Raw genomic sequence first — 22,028 nt, forward strand, 5'->3', positions numbered from 1 at the left:
CTCTAGAGGGCCTCCGGAGCCTGAGGAGGCCGTTTTCGTCCTCCTGGAGCAGTGGTTCTCAACCTTCCTAATGCTGCGACCCTTTAATACAGTTCCTCATGTTGTGGTGACCCCCAACAATAAAATTATTCCTAACACCATTGAAAATATGTGTTTTCCAATGGTCTTAGGTGACCCCTGTGAAAGGGTCATTCGACCCCCAAAGGGGTCCCGACCCACAGGTTGAGAACCACTGTCCTGGAGGCTCAAAGAAAGCCTTCGGAGCCCGGGGAAGGCAAAAACGCCCCCCCATGATGCAGGATGCCAACTAGGCCACACCCACCATGGCCACAGCCACCCAGCAACCGGGAAGAGAACCCCTTGCTAAAATTTTTGAAACCCACCCCTGAATAGAACTTAACAGTTGGAAGGGACCTTGGAGGTTTTCTAGTTTAACCCCGTACCCACCACATCTGGAGGCAAGTCTTCACTACATTTGACTAGAAGTCCTCAAAGCAAGCATGGGAGAAGACCCAGCACCAGAGGTGGGTTTCAGCAGGTTTTGACCATTTCTGGAGAACCGATAGCGGAAATTTTGAGTAGTTCAGAGAACCAGCAAATACCACCTCTGGCTGGCTCCCCATCTATTCTGCCTCCCGAGTCCCAGCTGATCAGGAGGAAATGGGGATTTTGCAGTAACCTTCCCCTAGAGCGTGGTGGGAATGGTGATTTTATAGTATGCTTCCCCTGGAGTGGGGTGGGAATGGAGATTTTATAGTATCCTTCCCCCGGAGTGGGGTGGGAATGGAGATTTTATAGTATCCTTCCCCTGCCATGCCACGCCATGCCCACCAAGCCATGCCCACAGAACCAGTAGTAAAAACTTTTGAATCCCACCACTGCCCAGCACCAACCCTATATAACCTGAGTCCATTTGGAAGAAAGAGCCAAGGGTTTAAATAACTTTCGTGTTACGTTTTTGCGGATTGAACAGGCTGAATCAATTATTGCTTGTCCAGATGCTGTAAAGACTTGCTAAACTCATGGAGGAAATCCAAAGCCTGGTTGCTCTCATAAAACCTCGCACGGCAGCCCTGCTCTAGTATGTTTATTGACTTTGGATGACCTTTTCAAGGAACTTGGAGCCATAGATATAGCTTTCAAAAAATTAAATAGGGAGGAGGAACATTGGAGCAAAGTCCGATGAAGAATAATGCCAACCAAAAGGCAGTTCTGTAGCTTTCCAAAGCTGTTTCTTTTAAGAACGCTCTTTGAAAATATCTTCCAGGCAAGAAGGCCATTGGCTCCTTGTTTCCTCCAGAGCCAAATTTAGACAGAGGCTAAGCAAACTACAGCTGTGATGGCGAACCTATGGCACGCATGCCACAGGTGGCACGCTTAGCCATATCAGTGGGTACGCGAGTCCTACCGGACATTGGCAAACGGGCTGTTTTCAGCCTCCAGAGGGCCTCCAGGGGGGTGGGGAAGTCTGTTTTCGCCCTCCCCAGACTTCTAGAGAGGCTCTGGAGGCTGGGAACAGCAAAAAACGGGCTTTCCAGTTCCACCGGAAGTTGGCAAATGGACTGTTTCTGGCCGCGGGGGGTGGGGGGTGGGGAAGGCCATTTTCGCCCTCCCTAGACTCCTAGAAAGGCTCTGGAGCTAGGTGAGAGAGAAAAACGGGCCTACCGGGCCATCACGTGCCAGGAGCGGGGGGAGCATGGGGGGGTTCGCGTGTGCATGCGTGGGGGCAGGGCGCATAGAATTAAGGGTGAGGGCACATGTACTTGTGACCCCCCCCTCCCACCGCCCAGTGCGGTCACATAGGACTGGCCTCCTCCGGGTGCCATCGGCCAGACAATGCTGGCTGGTGGCCCCCAGGATGAGGGCGTTCTCAGTGGCTGCACCGACCCTCTGGAATGAATTACCCACCGGGCTTCGGACGGCCCCCGACCTCCGCGCTTTCCGGGCCAAACTGAAGACATAGCTTTTTCAGCAAATTCCCTGACCTGTTATGAGATTTTAGTCGTTGGGGTTTTTACATTTGGATGTTTTTGGTTTTATTTATTGTTATATGTTTTTTATTCTGTGAGCCGCCCCGAGTCCTACGGGAGAAGGGCGGCATAGAAATCTAATAAATAAACAAACAAATAAATAAATAAATAAATAAATAAATAAATAAATAAATAACAGAGGTTGTTTTTTTTTTAAAAAAAAACTTAGATCATCCTCCCTGGCTGGCTCCCTTTGCAATGCTAACTCTAAGATGCTACAAGGAGCATAGGAAGATGTAGGTTTTCCATCCACAAAGCACCCAGAAAGTTGTACAAATCTACAACTACCAAGCTCACTTTGTCTTGCCCTCTTCTAAGTGTCAATTTTCTTCCCCTTCACAGCTTCCTTTCACAACAGAGCAACACATTCTTTGATGCAAATTCAGGATAGACCTGTTTCTCTGTATTGTATTTCCACTGTGGGATTATTGCCAAGGACAGAATGTAAGTTGACCCAAAAGCTAAATGCACAAGCCTGGAAATCAGATGGGATTGGGCTGGTGCAGACTGGGAGCAAAATAACACCGAATGTTGCCACTGCACCCCATACCCTTTGCTTTAGTCGTTAGACTGGACCTTGATCATGCTAGCACTTGTTTTCCTTGTTAACTCCTGACTGATTTTTCATTTTGTGTTAGGCCTAGGACAGGTCCTCAACAATAAACACAATAGGCTGAATCTCCAAAGCAGTCTTCTCCCCAGCCCAAAAGTCAAGCTAAAATAATAATATTTCATTCCGGCCGGCTTACTGACAGGACGGACACGGCTACGTAATAACATTAACTTTATTCAGCCAACAAGTCAATTACCTCAGAATCAACACCCCGCGCTTGATAGCTCCTTTTTATATCGAGCTGTCAACGTAACAACCGATTAGAACAACGGCATGAAAACAGCCAATCAGTGCATGCGTAATCACTCAAATATGCTGGCCGCCGGCAAACCCTTCCGGATCGCCTGGGCTCCATCCCTTCCACCAGTTCGGCCGGTGATTTTGAGCGCTCCCTCTGGGCCTGAGTGCCCTCGTGTTGTCTACTATCCCCACCCCCGACTTCTCTGGGCCAGCTGCTACTGGCTGGTGAAGGTAAGCCCTCTGACTCTTCTCTTCTTGGGGAGGGTGCTCTGGTCGCATTCGGCTTCTCGGGGACCCCCGCAGCCGTGCTGCCATGCCGGTTGCTCGGATCGTCCCTTCTGTTCCGATAGTCTGATAGCTGTTTCCGTGCCCTTAACTGGTCCTTATGGCGCTTCCAAATTCTCCCCTGCTCTACCTCTATGTGGTAGGTACATGGCCCCGCTATCCCTACTACCGTTCCCGCCAACCACAATGGCAATCCTCCGTAATTCCTGGCATATACCAGGTCCTCTATGAGGAATGGGCGGTATCTCCTGTGGGTATCCAAAGGTTTGCTATGCCCATATGCAGGGTGTAACCTATCTAAGGTCGTGCGGAGCTTGCGGCCCATTAACAGCTCAGTGGGGCTCCTATTCGTTAATTGGCAAGGCGTGGTATGTTGAGGTATTAGGAACTCCTCCACCCAGTCACCCCACGACCCCTGCCCTATTTTCTTTAGGGCCTCCTTCGCTGATCTCACTGCGTGTTCAGCACATCCGTTGCTAGACGGATGGAACGGCGGTATCAAACAGTGTCATATCCCCCGGTGCACCAGGAACCCTTTGAACTCGGCAGTTGTAAATTGGGGCCGTTATCAGAAACAATCATATCTGGCAACCCATGTGTGATAAACATATGGCGTAATGCCTTAATGATGGCATCTGCAGCGGTGGAGTGCAAAGGGACAACCTCCACCCACTTAGAGAATGCGTCTGCCACCACCAAGAATGACTGGCCCTGTAACAGGCCAGCGAGGTCTATATGTAACCGAGAGCAGGGGACCCCCAGGTTCTCCCACTCCCCAGGCTGGTCTTTGGCTGGCATAGGCATGCACCCCTGACACTGGGAGCATGTTGAGACGCACTCTGTGATGTCTTGATCTAATAGCGGCCACCACATATAACATCGGCCCAATGCCTTCATACGGACCACCCCCGGGTGACCCCGATGTAATTGCTTCAACAATGAGTGTCTGAGGGGAGGCAGAATCACCACCCGGTGGCCCCACAGCAAGCACCCGGCCTGGGTGGACAGTTCGAGCCACCTTGAAGTGTAGGGTTGAAACTCCGGCACGAACAGTCCCTGTGGCCATTCCCTGGCCATCCAATCGAGCACCTGAGACAGGATACAGTCCTTCGCGGAGAGGTGGATAGTAGACAACATGAGGGCACTCAGACCCAGAGGGAGCGTTCAAAATCACCGGCCGAACTGGTGGAAGGGGTGGAGCCCAGGCGATCCGGAAGGGTTCGCCGGTGGCTGGCACATTTGAGTGATTACACATGCACTTGATGCCGGCGCATGCTCAAGCTTGGTGGGAAGGAGTGTTGCATATCAAGGGAGTTGCTCGGTTTTCTGATTAGCTGTTCTCATGCTGTTGTTCTAATTGATTGTTACGTTGATAGCGCGATATAAAAAGGAGCTGTCAAGCGCAGGATGTTGATTCTGAGGTAATTGCCTTGTTGGCTGAATAAAGTTAATGTTATTACGTAGCTGTGTCCATCCTGTCAGTAAGCCGGCCGGAATGAAATAGTGGCGACGAGGGTGGGATCTCCGCCGGTTTCTGTGACCGGCATACTCGTGCGATGTGGCGCTGGCGCCCACACCGGTGGCAAGTCGCTTCCTTGAAATGGCAAACGGCTCTCAGATGATGACCCCCGCAGCTCCGGCAGTCCCCTTGCACCTGTCTGGCCTGTTTCATGGGGCGCTGCGCTTCTTTGATCCGATCCACCTCGCTTTCCGCCCCAGGGAAGTCATCATCGCTGGATTCTGCCTCATTGTAGTGCACTGGCTCGCTTTTTTGTGTATTCTGAAACTGACCCCGGGGCAAGTCTGCCAGCGAAAGAGCGGCTAATTCTGTGGCACACGCTTCATCCAGAGCTTCCTGGAATGAAAGCTCTGGCTTGGCAATTAAGCGACTCTTAAGGTTCTCATCCCTCACGCCGCTGACTAATCTATCTAACAGGTAATCATCTAAGTCCATGAATTGGCAATGCCTAGCTGCTTTTCGTAGTGCCACAACATACTGACTAATGGACTCCCCCTCAGCTTGGTCCCGATGATAAAAATGCTGACAGTGGGCGATCCTGGAGGGCACGGGGGCATAATGTTTTTTCAACTTAGACATGAAATCCTCCAAGGTCCCCGCATGAACAGATTGCGGGGCCATGAGAGTCATCGCCGTCTCGAACATTTCCGGGCCACAGAAGCTCAGAAAGTATGCCCGTTTCCATTCGCTCGACAAGTCTCGATAGTCATTGGCGATCAGGGAACAATCAAATCGGGCCACATACACCTCCCATGACTCCGTCGCTGGATTGAATGGAGCAAAATTCTGTGAGGACGCCATTTGCCGCTTCCAGTGCTCCGAACTCTCCCCACTTACTCTGCCGGTCGGCGAGGGGTTCCAATGCCGCAAAATCCCTCACTTTCTTGCTCCACAGGGTTCCGACCATGATCCCATCTTCGTCACCACTATTTCATTCCGGCCGGCTTACTGACAGGACAGACACGGCTACGTAATAACATTAACTTTATTCAGCCAACAAGGCAATTACCTCAGAATCAACATCCTGCGCTTGACAGCTCCTTTTTATATCGAGCTATCAATGTAACAACCAATTAGAACAACGGCATGAGAACAGCCAATCAGAAAACCCAACAACTCCCTTGATATGCAACAAATAAAGGCCTTTGAAACACTGATTAAAATCCTACAGATTTTGTTCTGCAAGATGGAGGTGTGTGAGAAAAAAAATTCCCTCACAGTTGCTGTGCCTGTTAATTACTTTTGGCTTAGAATAATTGAATAAGCCAATCAGAGCGGAGCTCCTAGCTTTGAATCTCCCGGGCTTTTCTAACTGCCACTGAGACAGTATATAAAGAGCTGCTAGCCAGCAGGCAAAGCTGAAGTCACAAAAGCCTAAAGCTCCTCCTTCTGAGGAAGAAAGACCTGGACTCCAATCCAGATGACTCAGTGGTGGGATTCAAATAATTTAACAACCGGTTCTCTGCCCTAATGATTTCTTCCAACAACCAGTTCACCAAACTGCTCAGAAAGTTAACAACCGGTTCTCCCGAAGTGGTGCGAACCGGCTGAATCCCATCACTGCCCGGACTCCAATCGCACAGAGCAATGGCAGAAAGAGCTGACTGGACACTGCAAAAGGAAACTGATTACTGATGTTCTTTTAATAGACTTTGTTTTATTTATGTAAATAAAAACAGGTTAGTTTAAACTCTTCTGAGACTTGTCTGTTTGGTAAATTTTGTAAAGAGATAAGGTTGCGGTCTACCAACCCTCCATAACAAGATGAGATCATGTAACATATTGCAAGCTCACGGACAGGTTCGCCATTATCTTGAAGCAAAATACGACAGTCTTGGGGTGAGATTCTGGAGTCCATAAAGTTCTTGAAGCGTGCCAAAAATCTCATGAGTATTTCAGCAGTTGCTGTTTTCACGTTCTTGTTTTAGCACCAAGGCCTTGTTCAACAAAGCTCAAGAACCATATCTAATGAAAAACAAAAATAAAAATAAAAATACAGTAGTTATATTTAGGGTGGGGGAAAAAAAAACTAGAAGAAGTTGCTGTTAGCTCTTATAGGATTCACAATGGAGCCCGAACAACAGACAACATGGTCCTTGTGAGATCTGTCGTAACTGTTCATGGAGACATATCTAGGTTTTGCAAACCAAACCCTGCACACACACACACCCATCACACTCAATGCTTTTCACACCTTTTGATCTGGACTACTTCCCAGCTAGTTGGATTGCAAGTAAAGACGCGGAAGAAAAGTCACTCGCTTTTCTCAGCACAGAATTGCTTTCATAAGGTCACCAAATGATAGCAATAAAAGGAGAATATTTGCAGCTCAGGGTTGAACTGTGCTCTTTGGAACAATCAAAATATTTCGATGAATGCCACAACTTTGCGCTGCACAAAGGCAGCTCCCTCCCTCACTGAACTAAGAGTAAGAATTTATAAAAGTTGTCAGCTAATTCATTTGTTAATGGTGGAGATCATCTTTAGTTAGAATGGAGTAGGAATAACAGGAATAGGAATAGAATAGCAGAGTTGGAAGGGGTCTTGGAGATCTTCTAGTCCAACCCCCTGCTTAGGCAGGAAACCCTGCACCGTTTCAGACAAATGGTTATCCAACATCTTCTTAAAAGCTTCTGGAGACAAGTAGTTCCACTGATAAATTGTTCTAACGGTCAGGAAAGTTCTCCTTAGTTCTAGCTTGCTTCTCTCCTTGATTAGTTTCCACCCATTGCTTCTTGTCCTGCCCTCAGGTACTTTGGAGAATAGTTTGACTCCCTCTTCTTTGTGGCAGCCCCTGAGATATTAGAAGGCTGCTATCATGTCTCTCCTAGTCCTTCTTTTCATTAAACTTTAAATTGATTGGGGTTTTAATCTGTCTGGGCCAAACTATTTAATTCGATTTTATTTCTGTTTTTTAAATGTTGTATGTATGTATTTTATCGTTGGCTGTTCACCGCCCTGAGTCCTTCGGGAGTAGGGCGGTATACAAATCAAATAAAAGTAAAGTAAAGTAAACTAGACACACCCAGTTCCTGCAACCGTTCTTCATATGTTTTAGCCTCCAGTTCCCTAATCCTCTTTGTTGCTCTTCTCTGCACTCTTTCTAGAGTCTCCACATCCTTTTTACATCATGGTAACCAAAACTGGATGCAGTATTCCAAGTGGGGCCTTACCAAAGCATTATAAAGTGGTATTAACATTCACGTGATTTTGCTTCTATCCCTCTGTTTATGCAGCTTAGACTCGTGTTGACTTGTTTGGCAGCTGCAGCACACAGCTGGCTCACTAGGACAACGGATGCATTAAGTTGCTTATTCGTTTGGTGTAATTGCAGTAATGTGGATGTTTTGATAAATCTCCTGGTAATGAATTGTGCTTTAAAAGTGGCCCTCTCTCTTAAAGGCGGAGGAGACAAAGACCCAAGAGGATTTGTTGCTAGGCAAAGAAAGAAATCAGTTTATTATGATCCAGCTCAGAATGGGGTTTTTTATTGTGTACATGCAGACAGATTTCCTGCTTTGGCAACTACAGGTAGTCCTCAATTTACAACCACTTGTTTAATGACTGTTCAAAGTTACAACAGGAATGAAAAAAGTGACCGAAGACCCTTTCCCACACTTAATGACCGTTGCAACATCCCCGTGGTCACGTGATCAAAACCGCTAACTGGCATGTATTTCTGACAGTTGCCGTGTTCCCAGGGTCATGTGATCCCTGTTTGCAACCTCCGGACAAGCAAAGTCCATGGGGAAGCCAGATTCGCTTAACAACCGGGTGTCTCATTTAACAGCTGCAGTGATTCACGTATCCACGGCGGCAAGCAAAGTCATCCAATGGGGGCAAAACTCAATGACTGTCTTACTTAGCAAGAGGAATTTTGGGCTCTGTTGGGGTCGTAAATTGAAGAATCCGTTGTGGTCGTAAGTTGAGGAATCCGTTGTGGTCGTCAGTTGAAGAATCCGTTGTGGTTGTAAGTTGAAGAATCCATTGTGGTCGTAAGTTGAGGACTGCATTGAAAGAGTTCTACCTGTGATTGAAGAGAAGGTGGATAAACAATACAAGTAGCTTGGGATGATGATGAAGAAGAAGATGAAGATGATGATGATGATGATGATGATATGTTTAACTTGTAGACTGCTACTCAATGATTGTGGGCAGGTACCATTCTGTGACTGTTTCTCTAGCTTTAATTGGGGTTGGTAACACCTGAACCTAGGAGATTCGCACACAGAGCAAATATTGTGCCACTGAGTAAGTGCCTCTTTTGTTTCAGTCTTTTCCACCCTGAGTGTAGTGAAGTCTCTCCCTTGTTATATACATATAGTACTTTACACCACAATACCGTTTGTTTACTTTTCATTTCATTTCTTTTTTTTTTTTTAAATGATCCAAGTGTTGCGGTTGGTAACCACGGCTTATTCTTTAGCTAAGTTATTCACACCAAATAACTGTTGCTTGCATTTGTCTTTGCGTCACTTCCTCTTTGTCCCCAATTCTCTGTTTGTCTTTTTGTGGCAACTTTTACAAGGGCGTATGGAAAGTAGGGAGGTCTCAGATTCTACAGCTCAGTTAGAAAATCTGCAAACCTGTAGGAGGAAGCCTGAAATGTCCAAAGGTCACCCAGATATTTATTAAATCCAGGCGTTGCACCATCGTATCAGTTATCTCTTCCTCTTCGTTGCACCGTGAGCATTATATAAGATCAGGTGTTTGAAAACACTTGGAACTGCGAGAGAGAGGCGAGTAAAGGTGTAGCTAGAGAAGGCAGCCACCACAGTTGTTTTTCTGGGGTTGTTCTAGATTATCTGGCTGGCAAGGAAATATGGAAGGGCTGAATCCACGCAGTGTCCTGGTGACAGGATCTAACCGGGGCATCGGTCTGGAGATGATCAAACAACTGGCTGAGAAAAGCAACCCACCACAATGGATCTTTGCAACTTGCCGGGATCCAGAGGGACCACGTACTCAGGTATGTCATAGGGTGAGGTCTGTTACGAAAGGGAAGTTGACTCACAGTCTTTAAAGATTGTTTAACATTGAAATCAGGGCCAACAACAGATAGGAAGCCAAATACTGGCATAACTCTTGGGAGTCATGTTTTCACACGTGTGTTTTATTGCCTTGAATCAGAAGTATTGATCTAGCCAATTAGTTTTCCAAGATTAAGCTTGCCTTTTGGATGCCCCGAGGGGTGCTGAGAAATTGGAAAGGAATATCAGATATTAGATTTTATCTTTTGTATTGACAATGTAAGAAATGTGAAGGCTCTTTGATTCATAGGATTTGATCATGCTCTCTTAAAGACCTTGGGGATTAATTATTTAATAATTAATTGTTAGATTTAATAATATTAATAGTTTAATAGATAATATAACTTTGGGGGAAAACACAGTTGTCCAATATTGACTGTACCCCACCGGACTATGACCATGATAAAGATTTGGTGATAGCTACTGAAGATGTAAATGTGATGATAAACTACAGCAAAAAGAAGGAGGGGATTTGTCATTTGATGACAAACTGCTCCGTTGAAGACCCTGGGATACCTAAGAGAATCATTCTTCCTTACTGAAAACAAAATCCACATATCAAAGAAAAGATTTAAGAGCTGTGTTCTCTGTTGATTTTTAAACTATTTTTATATGGTAGAAATAAGATGGATAAAAAATATCTATGGGGTGCAAACTCAGGATTTGACTAAAACGTTAAATGCTTGAGCTAGTGATATATTAATAGTATATGGATCTTTCTCTCTTAAAAACAATTAGGATTTTTCTCCCCACAATTATATATGCTTTTTAAATGGATCTTCACTTTATTTTGCTTTTAATTTCTCTCCTGCTTCATCCTCCATCTGTCCCCCATCGCCAAACTATTTTTGGACCCCGGATTTACCTGTCTTTCAGAAGGCCACTATGGAGTAATGTCTTATTCAAGCTAGAAGAGAAAAGGGGGAAAACTCTTCCCAAAAGACTAGTAAACCCAGTGCTCTAGGGCAGTGGTCACCAACTGGTAGTCCGTGGACCACGGGTGGTCCATGAGAAAATTTTGGTGGTCCGCAGAAAATGTATTTGCATTTTTTAAATTGCACTAAATACTATTTATCTTTTTTAAAAAATTCTTATTACTGGTCCGCGGGATTTAAAATTATGAATTTAGTGGTCCCTGAGATCCGAAAGGTTGGTGACCCCTGCTCTTGGACACCTTCAAAAGAGTGAGACTTAGCACGTACTTCAGAAGTGTCAGTTGGGCATAATGTGGCAGTTTCCCCCTGCTGAAGCCAAGAATTTGATTTGTCCTGCGATCCAAAACAAAATGGGGATACACACACTGTATCATTAAGGGTACAGGAGGAACCGGACAAATCCTTGCTCAGGGCTGTGTCATCTTCATCATCCTTGTTAACGAGGTCCACGGGATTTAATGTTAGTGTTCGGGAAAAACTGTTCTTCTGTCTAGTTGTTCTGGTGTGCAGTGCTCTATAGCATCGTTTTGAGGGTAGGAGTTGAAACAGTTTATGTCCAGGATGTGAGGGGTCTGTAAATATTTTCACAGCCCCCTTTTTGACTCGTGCAGTATACAGGTCCTCAATGGAAGGCAGGTTGGTAGCCATTGTTTTTTCCTGCAGTTCTAATTATCCTCTGAAGTCTGTGTCTGTGCCGAGGTTAGTGGGTTGTGAGAATCAGCCCATCAGCTGGGGTCTTTCCTAAATCTCTAGTTTTTGTATCTTTCAGGATTTGAGGACTTTGGCCGCTCAGCACCAGGAAATTGTGATCATCCCACTGAGTAAGTAAGTGGTCCTGACCATATGCTAGGAAAGACTCTAGTACCCTATCACTATCCATGCAAACTTCCTTTCTACCAGGGGTGAAATCCAGCAGGTTCTGACAGGTTCTGGAGAACTGGTAGCAGAAATTTTGACTAGTTCGGAGAACCGGTAAATTCCACCTCTGGCTGGCCCCAGAGTGGGGTGGGAATGGAGATTTTGCAATATCCTTCCCCCCTGGAGTGGGGACGGAATGGGGATTTTGCAGTATCCTTCCCCTGGAGAGGGGTGGGAATGGAGATTTTGCAGTATCCTCCCCGTGCCACGCCCACCAAGCCACACCATGCCCACCAAGCCACGCCCGCAGAACTGGTAATAAAAAAAAATTTGGATTTCATCACTGGGCAAAACTCACTTAAGAAATGTCAGCAGCAGAAAGTTTCGGCTGTAAATCGAGGACTACCTAGACCTTCTCCTTGTTCCTGTAGACATTACCGATCCATCCAGTATCAAGTCGGCTGTAACGATGGTCACGGAGAGGCTGAATGGAATTGGGTTGAATCTGCTCATCAACAACGCAGGAATTGCATCCCATGATTCCAAAGTCGAATCTCAAGCACCTGAAGCCATGGCCGAGGTCTACAAAACCAATGTCATTGGGCCCATGATGATTAGCCAGGTAGTGGAAGCACCTCTTCCTCTTCCTCTCTTCGGACCATTTCTTCACTACTGCCAATGTTCAGAAGCAGAACATCATTGATTGACAGGGCTTTCTGGGGGGAGGGGGGGAGGCAGAATAACAGCGTGCCTTTTCCATCCAAAGAAGGTACAAGACCAAATATTAAGAGGAAGAGATGCAGCTTTTGAGCGTGGGGAGTCGCCCCTATTGAAACTGTCAAATGAAAAAAAAAAAAAGACCTTTTGTGAGTAATTGCTGGATTCTGGTTTGTTTTTAGACCATAGACTTTGCAATGGGAAAGGACGGCCAGAGATTTCCCAGGATGAATCCATAGTTCTGCAAATATAGTAATAGCAATAGTACTGACTATGATCATGATTTAGCACTTACAGCTTTTATGTACAGTGAGAGTTTATGTACCAGGGACAAATTCCTTGTATGTCCAATCACACTTGGCCAATCAAGAATTCTATTCTATTCTATTCTATTCTATTCTATTCTATTCTATTCTATTCTATTCTATTCTATTCTATTCTATTCTATTCTATTCTATTCTATTCTATTCTATTCTATTTGTTCTGCTCTGCTCTGCTCTGCTTTGCTCTGCTCTGCTTTATTCTACTCTACTCTACTCTACTCTACTCTACTCTACCCTACCCTACCCTACCCTACCCTACCCTACCCTACCCTACCCTACCCTACCCTACCCTACCCTACTCTATTCTATTCTATTCTATTCTATTCTATTCTATTCTATTCTATTCTATTCTATTCTTAGACTTATACACCGCTTCACAGTGCTTTGCAGCTCTCTCTAAGTGGTTTACAGAGTCAGCCTGTTGCCCCCCAACAATCTGGGTCCTCATTTTACCGACCTCGGAAGGATGGAAGGCTGACTCCCCCTTGACATTGCAAAATGACAATCCCTAATGGTGATCGTGTCAGGCCTGGAAGCTATCTTTTTCACTGGATATTCAGGCCTACCACATTTACTACTGTGGGAAACTGGGAGGGTGGATTGTAGGGAGCCAGAGTGATGATATATAGTCAAAATAACATTCCTTTCTCAGAGAGTCAAGGCCATCTTGCCCTGCACCTGGACGGCTGGAGGTGGGAGGCATCTCTAGTTGGGATGGTGCTTTGATTGGACCATGTGATGGACATTTGGATGGTGGGCAAGGACTTGGACTTTCCTTTGGGTGGGGAAAACCTGGAAGCTTTCAGATTCGGCTTTTCCCAGATGTGCCAATATGACCTCTCTAATAAAATAGAACTTTGAGGAAACTCAAGCCTCGGAGTTTTCGTTCGGGGTGTTACTTGGAACCCTGACGTTAATCCGAATCTGAAAGCTGGGAATGGATAGTTAGCAACAATTTGGGGTCACTGGCTTCCAAGCCTATGAATAAGGTGGTTGCCTTAAATTCTGCTTGTCTTTTCTAGGCATTCCTGCCTTTGCTGAGGAAGGCATCTCAAGACAGTCCCAAGAAAGGGATGAGCTGCAGCAAAGCCTCCATTGTCAATATGTCCAGTTATGCTGGTTCCATCACGGAAGTTTACCTGTGGAATTACGGACAAGTTGTTCCTTACCGTTGCAGCAAGGTAGTAAATATACATTGGACCGAAGCGTGGAGGGTAATTAAAATAACTCTGTACTGACCGCCGTTGAGACAGCAAGTCCAGTGGTGGGTTGCTCCCGGTTCGGCCCGGTTCGGCCGAGCCGGTAGCGGTGACGCTGTTACGTCACCAATCCGGTTCTCTTTCTTCAGGAGCTGGGCCCTCCCGCCCGCTCCCGACCTTATATTTCTTCTTTTTTCGCCCAGCTGAGAGGTGCCGCACCTCCGCTGGGCAAATTCGTAACGTGCTTGCACAAAGAGGCGATCGCGTGCGAAGCGCATGCACAAAGAGAACCGGTAGTAAAGCCGGTTAGAACCCGCCCCTGAGCAAGTCAGTTGTTCACTGAAGCCGTTGCCAAGTAAAACCCTGACCGTGTCTGTGATTTTACTTCGGCTCTCCTCAGCTTTACAGACCACAGGGGTCATCAATGCAAGGACTGGTTATAAAATTACTTTTCATTCAGTGACATAACAGAACGGTCCCTACATGAGGATTACCGGTACTTTAGGATACTGATCCTGTTTTTAGAAAATGTTTACGGAGTAAATGATGCATTAGGGATTATTATGTTAATGCAATACCTGCCACTTTCCTATCTCATGTTCCAGCGGTGGATTTCCAATATACTTACCACTGGTTTGCTGTGTGTGCGCAAGCTTGCTTCGCGCACTCGGCCTCCCCGCATGCCCCCCCACCTCGAAAACGTCCCTAAATAGGACAGCATAGTGGCGGCCACAGTCTCTGCTACCGGTTTGCCCGCGATCTCCTCTACCAGTTCACTTGAACTGGTACAAACCGGCTGAATACCACCTCTGTCATGTTCCCTATATTTGTGAAATCTCTCCTCTCCTCTCCCCTCCCCTCCCCTCTCCTTTCCCCTCCTTGTTTCTTTTTTTCTTCCTTTCCTTTCCTTTCCTTTCCTTTCCTTTCCTTTCCTTTCCTTTCCTTTCCTTTCCTTTCCTTTCCTTTCCTTTCCTGCCCTGCCCTGCCCTGCCCTGCCCTGCCCTGCCCTGCCCTGCCCTGCCCTGCCCTGCCCTATCTTTCCTTTCCCTTCCTTTCCTTTCCTTTCCTTTCCTTTCCTTTCCTTTCCTTTCCTTTCCTTTCCTTTCCTTTCCTTTCCTTTCCTTTCCTTTCCTTTCCTTTCCTTTCCTTCCTTCCCTTTCTTCCTTTCCTCCCCTCCTCTCCCCTCCCCTCCCCTCCCCTCCCCTCTCCTCTCCTTGTTTCTTTTTTCCTTTTCTTTCCTTTCCTTACTTTTCCTGCCCTGCCCTTTCCTATCTTTCCTTTCCCTTCCCTATCTTCCCTTCCTTTCCTTTCCTTTCCTTCTCTTCCCCTTCCCCTTCCCCTTCCCCTTCCCTTCTCTTCCCTCCCCTCCTTTCCTTTCCTTTCCTTCCCCTTCCCCTTCCCCTTACCTGGCCTTCCCTTCCCTTCCTTCCCCTTCCCTTCCCTTCCCTTCCCTTCCCTTCCCTATCTTTCCTTTCCCTTCCCTATCTTCTCTTCTCTTCTCTTCTCTTCTCTTCTCTTCTCTTCTCTTCTCTTCTCTTCTCTTCTCTTCTCTTCTCTTCTCTTCTCTTCTCTTCTCTTCTCTTCCCTTCCCTTCCCTTCCCTTCCCTTCCCTTCCCTTCCTTCCCTTCCCTTCCTTCCCTTCCCCTTCCCTTCCCTTCCCTTCCCTTCCCTTCCCTTGCCCTGCCCTGCCCTGCCCTGCCCTGCCCTTTCCTTCCTTTCCTTCCCTTCCCTTCCCTTCTCTTCCCTTCCCTTCCCTTTCCTTCCTTTTCTTTCCTTTCCTTCCCCTTCCCCTTACCTGGCCTTCCCTGCCCTGCCCTGCCCTGCCCTTTACTTCCTTCCCTTCCCTTCCCTTCCCTTCCCTTCCCTTCCCTTCCCTTCCCTTCCCTTCCCTTCCCTTCCCCTGCCCTGCCCTAACCTCTATCCAAAAACAAACCCCAATCTGGCATGGAGTAAAATACAAAGATTTTTCTGGCATTCAAATGATAATATATATATATATATATATATACATTTTCTCTTGCTCACGGAGCCTGCTTGATGCAATTCCCTTCTCCCGGCATGTCTCTGTTCTAGGCTGCTCTGAATATGCTGACACGGTGCCAGTCGTTGTCATTTAAGGACGATGAGATTCTGTGCGTCACATTGCATCCAGGATGGGTGCTCACAGACATGGGAGGCAATATGGTAGGTTTTTTTTTTCTTCTGGAAACACATTCATACCTTGGGAAGGGGATATTTGGGGCTTCTGACCAACCAAGACCCAGAGCATACAAGATAAATTAGCCCAAATCCAAAACAGAATTGCCGTAAACCTGTTTAATTCATTTGTAAGTTTTCATTTGGGTGAAACTGTAGCTGGATCGCCTGAAAAATGTAGAAGAAGTGAAGGAAAGTTATAGTTTGCCTCCAGCAACGAACAATTTGGTGGTAATTTGCTTTGCGCATTGGACACTGTTTTTGTGGGGGACGGCTGCCGAAGACCAATTGCCCATAGATCTGAATTTAATTTCCCTTCATGCTTCATATCACACCCTAGTCTTCTGCAGGGGTTCAGAATGGCACAAAGCTGAACATTTGAAGTTCTAGAGCAGGGGTCTTCAAACTTGGCAGCTTTAAGACTTGTGGACTTCAACTCCCAGAATTCTCCAGCCAGAATTCTGTGGGCACGCGAGCTGTCGCCCCAGCTCAGCTCTGCCGTGCATGCACGTCCCGCCAGCCAGTTGGTCTTCAGATCTCTGCTGCATACGCGCAGGGGGATGTGGGGCTGTGTGTGCATGCAGGGGGACGCATGCGAGGGGCACACATGCATGCATTTGCAGCACGCTTTGGCCACTCGGTCTGGAAAAGGTTAGCCATCACTGCACTAGAATATAAACTGACAGCAAATCCCACTCCTTTCTAGCACTGATGGTATTACCTAGTTAGGGTAATGAAACGCCTTCAGAGAGCACCAGGAAATGCTTGGTTGTGGATAATGAGAAATGTTTTTAACGATTGTTATCAAGGCCACCCGTCTCATTTTGTTTTTATTCCGTGTAAATATTATTCTCATTTCTCCAGGCTCAAATGACAGCGAGTTCAAGCGTAGCAGCCATCCTAAAGCTTCTGGCTGATCTTTCTGAGAAGGAAACGGGCACTTTTCTGAATTGGGAAGGGAAAGTCCTTCCGTGGTGAACAACTTGTTTGAGGAACTGGGCGAACTTGGGCCAATGTGAATATTTATCTTGTGTTATTGGTTGATTAAATTGACTTTTGTCCCCAAATTGTTCCTCCTGGTTCCTCTTCTTTTTAGCCACGAGACTGTAAACATCTCATTTGTTTTAATAATTTCAACTGGAATGGCGCAAAGCCTTGTGACACAAGGCCATTGAGTCTTTCAGGAATCAATCCAGATTGCAAAAAAAAATAAAAAATAAAAAATAAAAAAAGGCACAAACCACCTTGGTGAAATAGGCCAGGATACTGAGGGGAAGAAGGTTTCTGAAGCAGATGTAGATACTCGGTTGCAGATACAACTGTTAACAACCAGGGAGGAAATTCAGCCGGATCTATCTGGATTGCGTGATCCAGTAGCGCCAGTGGCGGGAGGCTCCACCCACCTGCCCGGACGTCATTACCAGTGGTGGGTTGCCCCTGGTTCGGGCCGGTTTGCAAGAACCGGTAGTAAAACTGTGGAAGGCTCCACCCACCGACCCTGACATCATCAGGAAGCTTCTGCGCATGCGGCCCCATTGTGAACCGGTAGTAAAGATAAGTAGAACCCACCCCTGGTCTGAATTTTGATCATGTGACCATGGAGATGATGCAGAGGCGAAAAATGGTTATAACCCGCTTTGTCAGTGCCATCGCAACTTTGAATGGTCGCTAATCAAATTGTTGTAAATCAAGGCCTACCTGTAATCCATTCTTTTCTATGAAATGTACTTGTGATTATTGTTCATCTTTTGGGCAGGGTAAAGACTTTAGAAGCTTCAGAAAGCATAAAGCATAATCTTAGTCCTGCAAAACCTCTTTTATTTATACAACTGTAAAATTGAAAAACTGTAAAAAATGAAAATTACTTTCATTTACAGTCCACAAGGCTTGATAAACAGTTTTTTCAGGGGAAGGTTATCAATACTCATCTATCTCATGTGGAACGCTTCCAGAGAGCTAATTTCCAGAGGCAGGGCAAGGCCAAACTTGGCACAGAGTCACAAACAGAACTTGCAAATCTTGAATCGGCCAGATGAACTAATTGCTTCTTGCAAAAGCTCACATCGCGTTCGCTCTTCTTTTATGTCTTATGGGAGGGGCCAATCATCTCCAAGCCTTACTTCCAAGTTGACCCTGTTTTCTGAATTGTTCTTGTCGTCTGGCAGCTCTGCGCATGCTCACATTTGGAACAGGCTCCCGCTGTTCTTCTGCCTCACTGCTGTCAGACTCTGGAGGCTGCACATAACTATCAGTTGGCCTTGGCCCCCTTTCTGCCTCCGATGCAGAGCCCTTGTCCGAGCTTTTCCCAGCCCCCAGGACTGGCCCAAGTTCCCCCCCAACCTCCTCACTGTCCGACTCTGCGGGCCACAACACAGGTGCAGTGGTCTGAGTGTTCTTTGAAAGGAGTGGGCGAAGGCTTTATTCACAGTTGTGTAATGTGTTCTTTCACACAAATATTTCCTTTACAAATTCTAGCTTGGGCAAGAAAAGTTTCATGTTTCAAAAAGCCCTTTCAGTGAGAAGAGAAAATAAACAATCACTTATACATCCTGAATATACAAAACTGGCAGCTGTCCTAAGAAAGGGAAGATAACATAATGCCATGTGACTGAAGGATATTAATGGAAAGTGCATGGAGATTTGTTTAATCAAAAGGACACCAGCTAAGAAAAAAATGAAACACTTAGAAAAACAACATCTGGAAAATATACCAGAGAGATGACTGACTGTCTTTTTTTTTGAACCAGATGTCAGAGTGCTGGGCTAAATCATTTTGGGCAATAGCCTTAGAATGTGTTTCCTGTCTTTAATGTTAGTTATGAACCAATTATGGGTTTTTTTCTGCCCTGCTTGTGAGAAGTTGAGCTTACATAATAACACAAATAAAATATAAATTGTCACATTTTTTGTATTACTGCCAAAAAACTCTGAGATGGGTATACCCTACTCATTATGTTTAGGCCGCTGGGCACATTTTGGAAATTTATGAGCATGTTATAAATTAGGGCTGATCATATCTGGGCTGCAAAAATCTAGAAAACCACCAATTGGCGCAGCCTGGTGGCGCAGCAGACTAATAGCTGTTATTAACATTCAGCTGTCTGCAATTACTGTAAGTTTGAATCTCACCAGGCTCAAGGTTGACTCAGCCTTCCATCCTTTCTAAGGTAGGTAAATTGAGGACCCAGTTTGTGGGGGCAATAAGCTGACTTTGTATAAATATACAAAAGTATGAAGGCTATTGCTTAACGCATTGTAAGCCGCCCTGAGTCTCCGGAGAAGGGAGGCATATAAATAAAAAAAAAAATTAAAAAATTGGCAGCAAAGAGATTCCGAACAATTACCTCTGCTGCCATCTAGTGCTCATATAGCTCTTTATAGACCAGATAGGATCAACTTACATAAGTCTCTTGCAAAATAAACGGTATAGATAGCTTTCTTCCTCACAAAATGTTTCGCCTTTTTGGCAAGACTAGTTCAAAACTGCTACTCAGGTGAAGCAAGGAGCTTGGAGGAAGAGTCCATAAGCACATTCATGTTCAAAACTGCCAAGATCTAAGCTTACATGCCAAGTTCTTGTCATCTGAGTAGACTTACAGCAACTTCTCTAATCAGATTTATTAACGGAGGAACAAGAGATAAGGTTACATAAACCTCAGCAAGATATTACCTTTAAGAGCCAATTTAACTCTGGAGCTTCCTTTATTCTTCTGGGTGCAGTCATTTGAGGAGATCGTCACCTGTGGTGCCAAGAAAGCAGATAAACTACCTTGGCAGCTTGAGCTCTTAGTCTTGCTGGCTGGGGAATTCTGGGAGTTGAAGTCCACAAGTCTTAAAGTTGCCATGGTTGGAGACCCCTGCTTTAGAAGATCTATACATACTGTCTCCTTATTCAATGTGACTCCCCCCCCCACCAGAAGAAATAAGTTTATGGCAGTGGTGAAATCCACTGTATTTTTTTATAATCAAAATGTATTTTTAATTCTGTGCACTTAGAGTTGACAATGTATAAATATTGTAAAGAAAGAAAGAACTGAATAGGTTTAATAATGAGAAGTCAAAGTCAATTGTGGGCAATCCAAAGTGTTCCCCCCCCAAAAAAAAACTTCTGTCCTTAAGAAGTTGGAGTTTCAAGAGGTTGTGTTAGTTTAGCAACTAGTGGGAAGCAGCAATTCCCAGAACGAATCTTTGCCAAATAGATTGTATAACATATTGTGAAAGCATCTCATAATACATCCACTCTATTCCCCCCACTTCCTGTTTTACTTTTTGTAGTATTTTTGTGCCTTGATTATCTTTGCCCGATGGAAAGACAAAGTAAAAAAAAATAAAAATCAAACAATGAATAAATAAATGCAACATTTTACACTTTGTGAAATATTGTAAAAATGTCCTGATCTACTTGGTTGTTTGATACCAAAGCTCAGTGCTAAATTCTTCTTCTAAATTCCAATGTGATACCATGCCACCAATTTCAGGGTGAAATCATGCTACCGAATGTTATTGTAAATGGTCCCTGGATGTCCTAATCAATCCACATCTGACTTTAGCTGTTCCACAAGGATCCAACAGAGAGATAGAAAAGACCAGCAATTAGGAGCAAGAATAATTAATCAGTGCAAAGTCTTCCTCTAGAACTTGTGGGTGCTCCATCACTGGAGGTTTTAAGAAGAGATTGCACAGCCATTTTTCTGAAATAGTACTATAGGGTCTTTTGCTTGCATAAGGGAGTAGAAGACCTCCAATGTCTGTTCTGTTATTCCTTCCTTCCTTCCTTCCTTCCTTCCTTCCTTCCTTCCTTCCTTCCTTCCTTCCTTCCTCCCTCCCTTCTTGCCTCCAGAAGTTATGGGTGCTCCATCACTGGAGATTTTAAGAAGAGATTGCACAGCCATTTTTCTGAAATAGTACTATAGGGTCTTTTGCTTGCATAAGGGAGTAGAAGACCTCCAATGTCTGTTCTGTTATTCCTTCCTTCCTTCCTTCCTTCCTTCCTTCCTCTTCTTCCTTCCTCTTCCTTCCTTCCTTCCTCTCCCCCTTCCTCCCTTCTTGCCTTCAGAAGTTATGGCTGCTCCATCACTGGAGATTTTAAGAAGAGATTGCACAGCCATTTTGTGGGGGCAATAAGCTGACTTTGTATAAAATATACAAAAGAATGAAGGCTATTGCTTAATGCATTGTAAGCCGCCCTGAGTCTCCAGAGAAGGGCGGCATATAAATCAAATTAAAAAAAAAATTGTCTGAAATGGTATAGGTGTCAGGTTTCAATGTCATCTCAAATAAATTGCACTCCCAAACAATTAATCTTTGCTGAAATATTCCATTTATTGAGTACGACAGATCTGGCCCCAACTTCGTCGTAGCCGATACTAACCCTCTGATCCCCAAACCCTTCCCTTTCCGTTCCCCAATTCTCATCTCCTCATTGGCCATCTTCCAAGTCAGTCTCCCCAGCTTCTGATCTCATCCCACAGGAATGTCCCCCCCTCCCATCCCATCTCCTAGGGGATATTATCTACAGAGAAAATAAGTAGGTGAAAAGTCAAGCCTCGTCTTTTTATGGCAGCATCAGAATGCTGACAATAGGATCTTTTGCTTGCATAGGGGGTTGGACTAGATTCTAGAAGACCTCCAAGGTCCTTTCTAACTCTGTGATTCTATTATCCTGATACTCCACAAAGTTAGCCGAGCAGCCAACAACTGATGATTTGAAGCAGTTGCATTGATTTTTCAGGTAAGGAGGCAGACAAACAGTCAGATCAATAGACACGCAACATTAAGAAACCAAACACCCTATTTATTGTGAATCAAGAAGCATTTTATTATTTCATTAAACCTGAACCTGAGAATGCAGCCTGTTATGGAGAAAGCAAGATCAATATTACTTTCATCAATGGTTTCATTCTGTGAGGTTTTCAAACAAGATCTGATTTGTTCTTTGTTTTTTTTTTTTTTTTAAAAAAAATAGATTTACCAACTTGTTTATAAGCTTCTTTTTCAAGACGGGAAGCAAAGGAAACATCCTTTAGATGAGTAAACAGTCACCATTGAAAATGCCAGAAATGTACCCCCTCACAATCTTAAGG

At 45.2% G+C, this 22,028-nt stretch overlaps 1 protein-coding gene across 2 annotated transcripts; it reads left to right on the top strand.

Moving 5' to 3' along the window:
* Positions 1-9,260: 9,260 nt before the first annotated feature.
* Positions 9,261-17,012, top strand: LOC139323775 (C-signal-like). Of its 2 annotated transcripts, XM_070953252.1 has the most exons (7): positions 9,264-9,372; positions 9,488-9,656; positions 11,422-11,473; positions 11,942-12,132; positions 13,573-13,731; positions 15,823-15,933; positions 16,810-17,012. In XM_070953252.1, the coding sequence occupies exons 2-7, from the start codon at positions 9,510-9,512 to the stop codon at positions 16,921-16,923; spliced, it is 774 nt and encodes a 257-aa protein (XP_070809353.1). In that variant the 5' UTR covers positions 9,264-9,372; positions 9,488-9,509; the 3' UTR covers positions 16,924-17,012. The 2 variants fall into 2 exon arrangements, with proteins under 2 accessions (XP_070809351.1, XP_070809353.1); XM_070953250.1 differs by having other exon boundaries at positions 9,261-9,656.
* Positions 17,013-22,028: the final 5,016 nt, after the last annotated feature.

This window comes from Pituophis catenifer, unplaced genomic scaffold (genome assembly GCF_029215685.1).
Source record: "Pituophis catenifer annectens isolate HBS135680 unplaced genomic scaffold, rPitCat1.0.hap2 SCAF_13, whole genome shotgun sequence".
NCBI lineage: Eukaryota > Metazoa > Chordata > Lepidosauria > Squamata > Colubridae > Pituophis > Pituophis catenifer.

Excerpts from the sequence above, each read along its gene's own strand:
- LOC139323775 (XM_070953250.1), top strand. The coding sequence starts at position 9,510 with ATGGAAGGGCTGAATCCACGCAGTGTCCTGGTGACAGGATCTAACCGG. Across the intron at positions 9,657-11,421 it reads CAGAGGGACCACGTACTCAG|GATTTGAGGACTTTGGCCGC; the intron begins GTATGTCATAGG and ends TGTATCTTTCAG. Across the intron at positions 15,934-16,809 it reads CAGACATGGGAGGCAATATG|GCTCAAATGACAGCGAGTTC; the intron begins GTAGGTTTTTTT and ends TCATTTCTCCAG.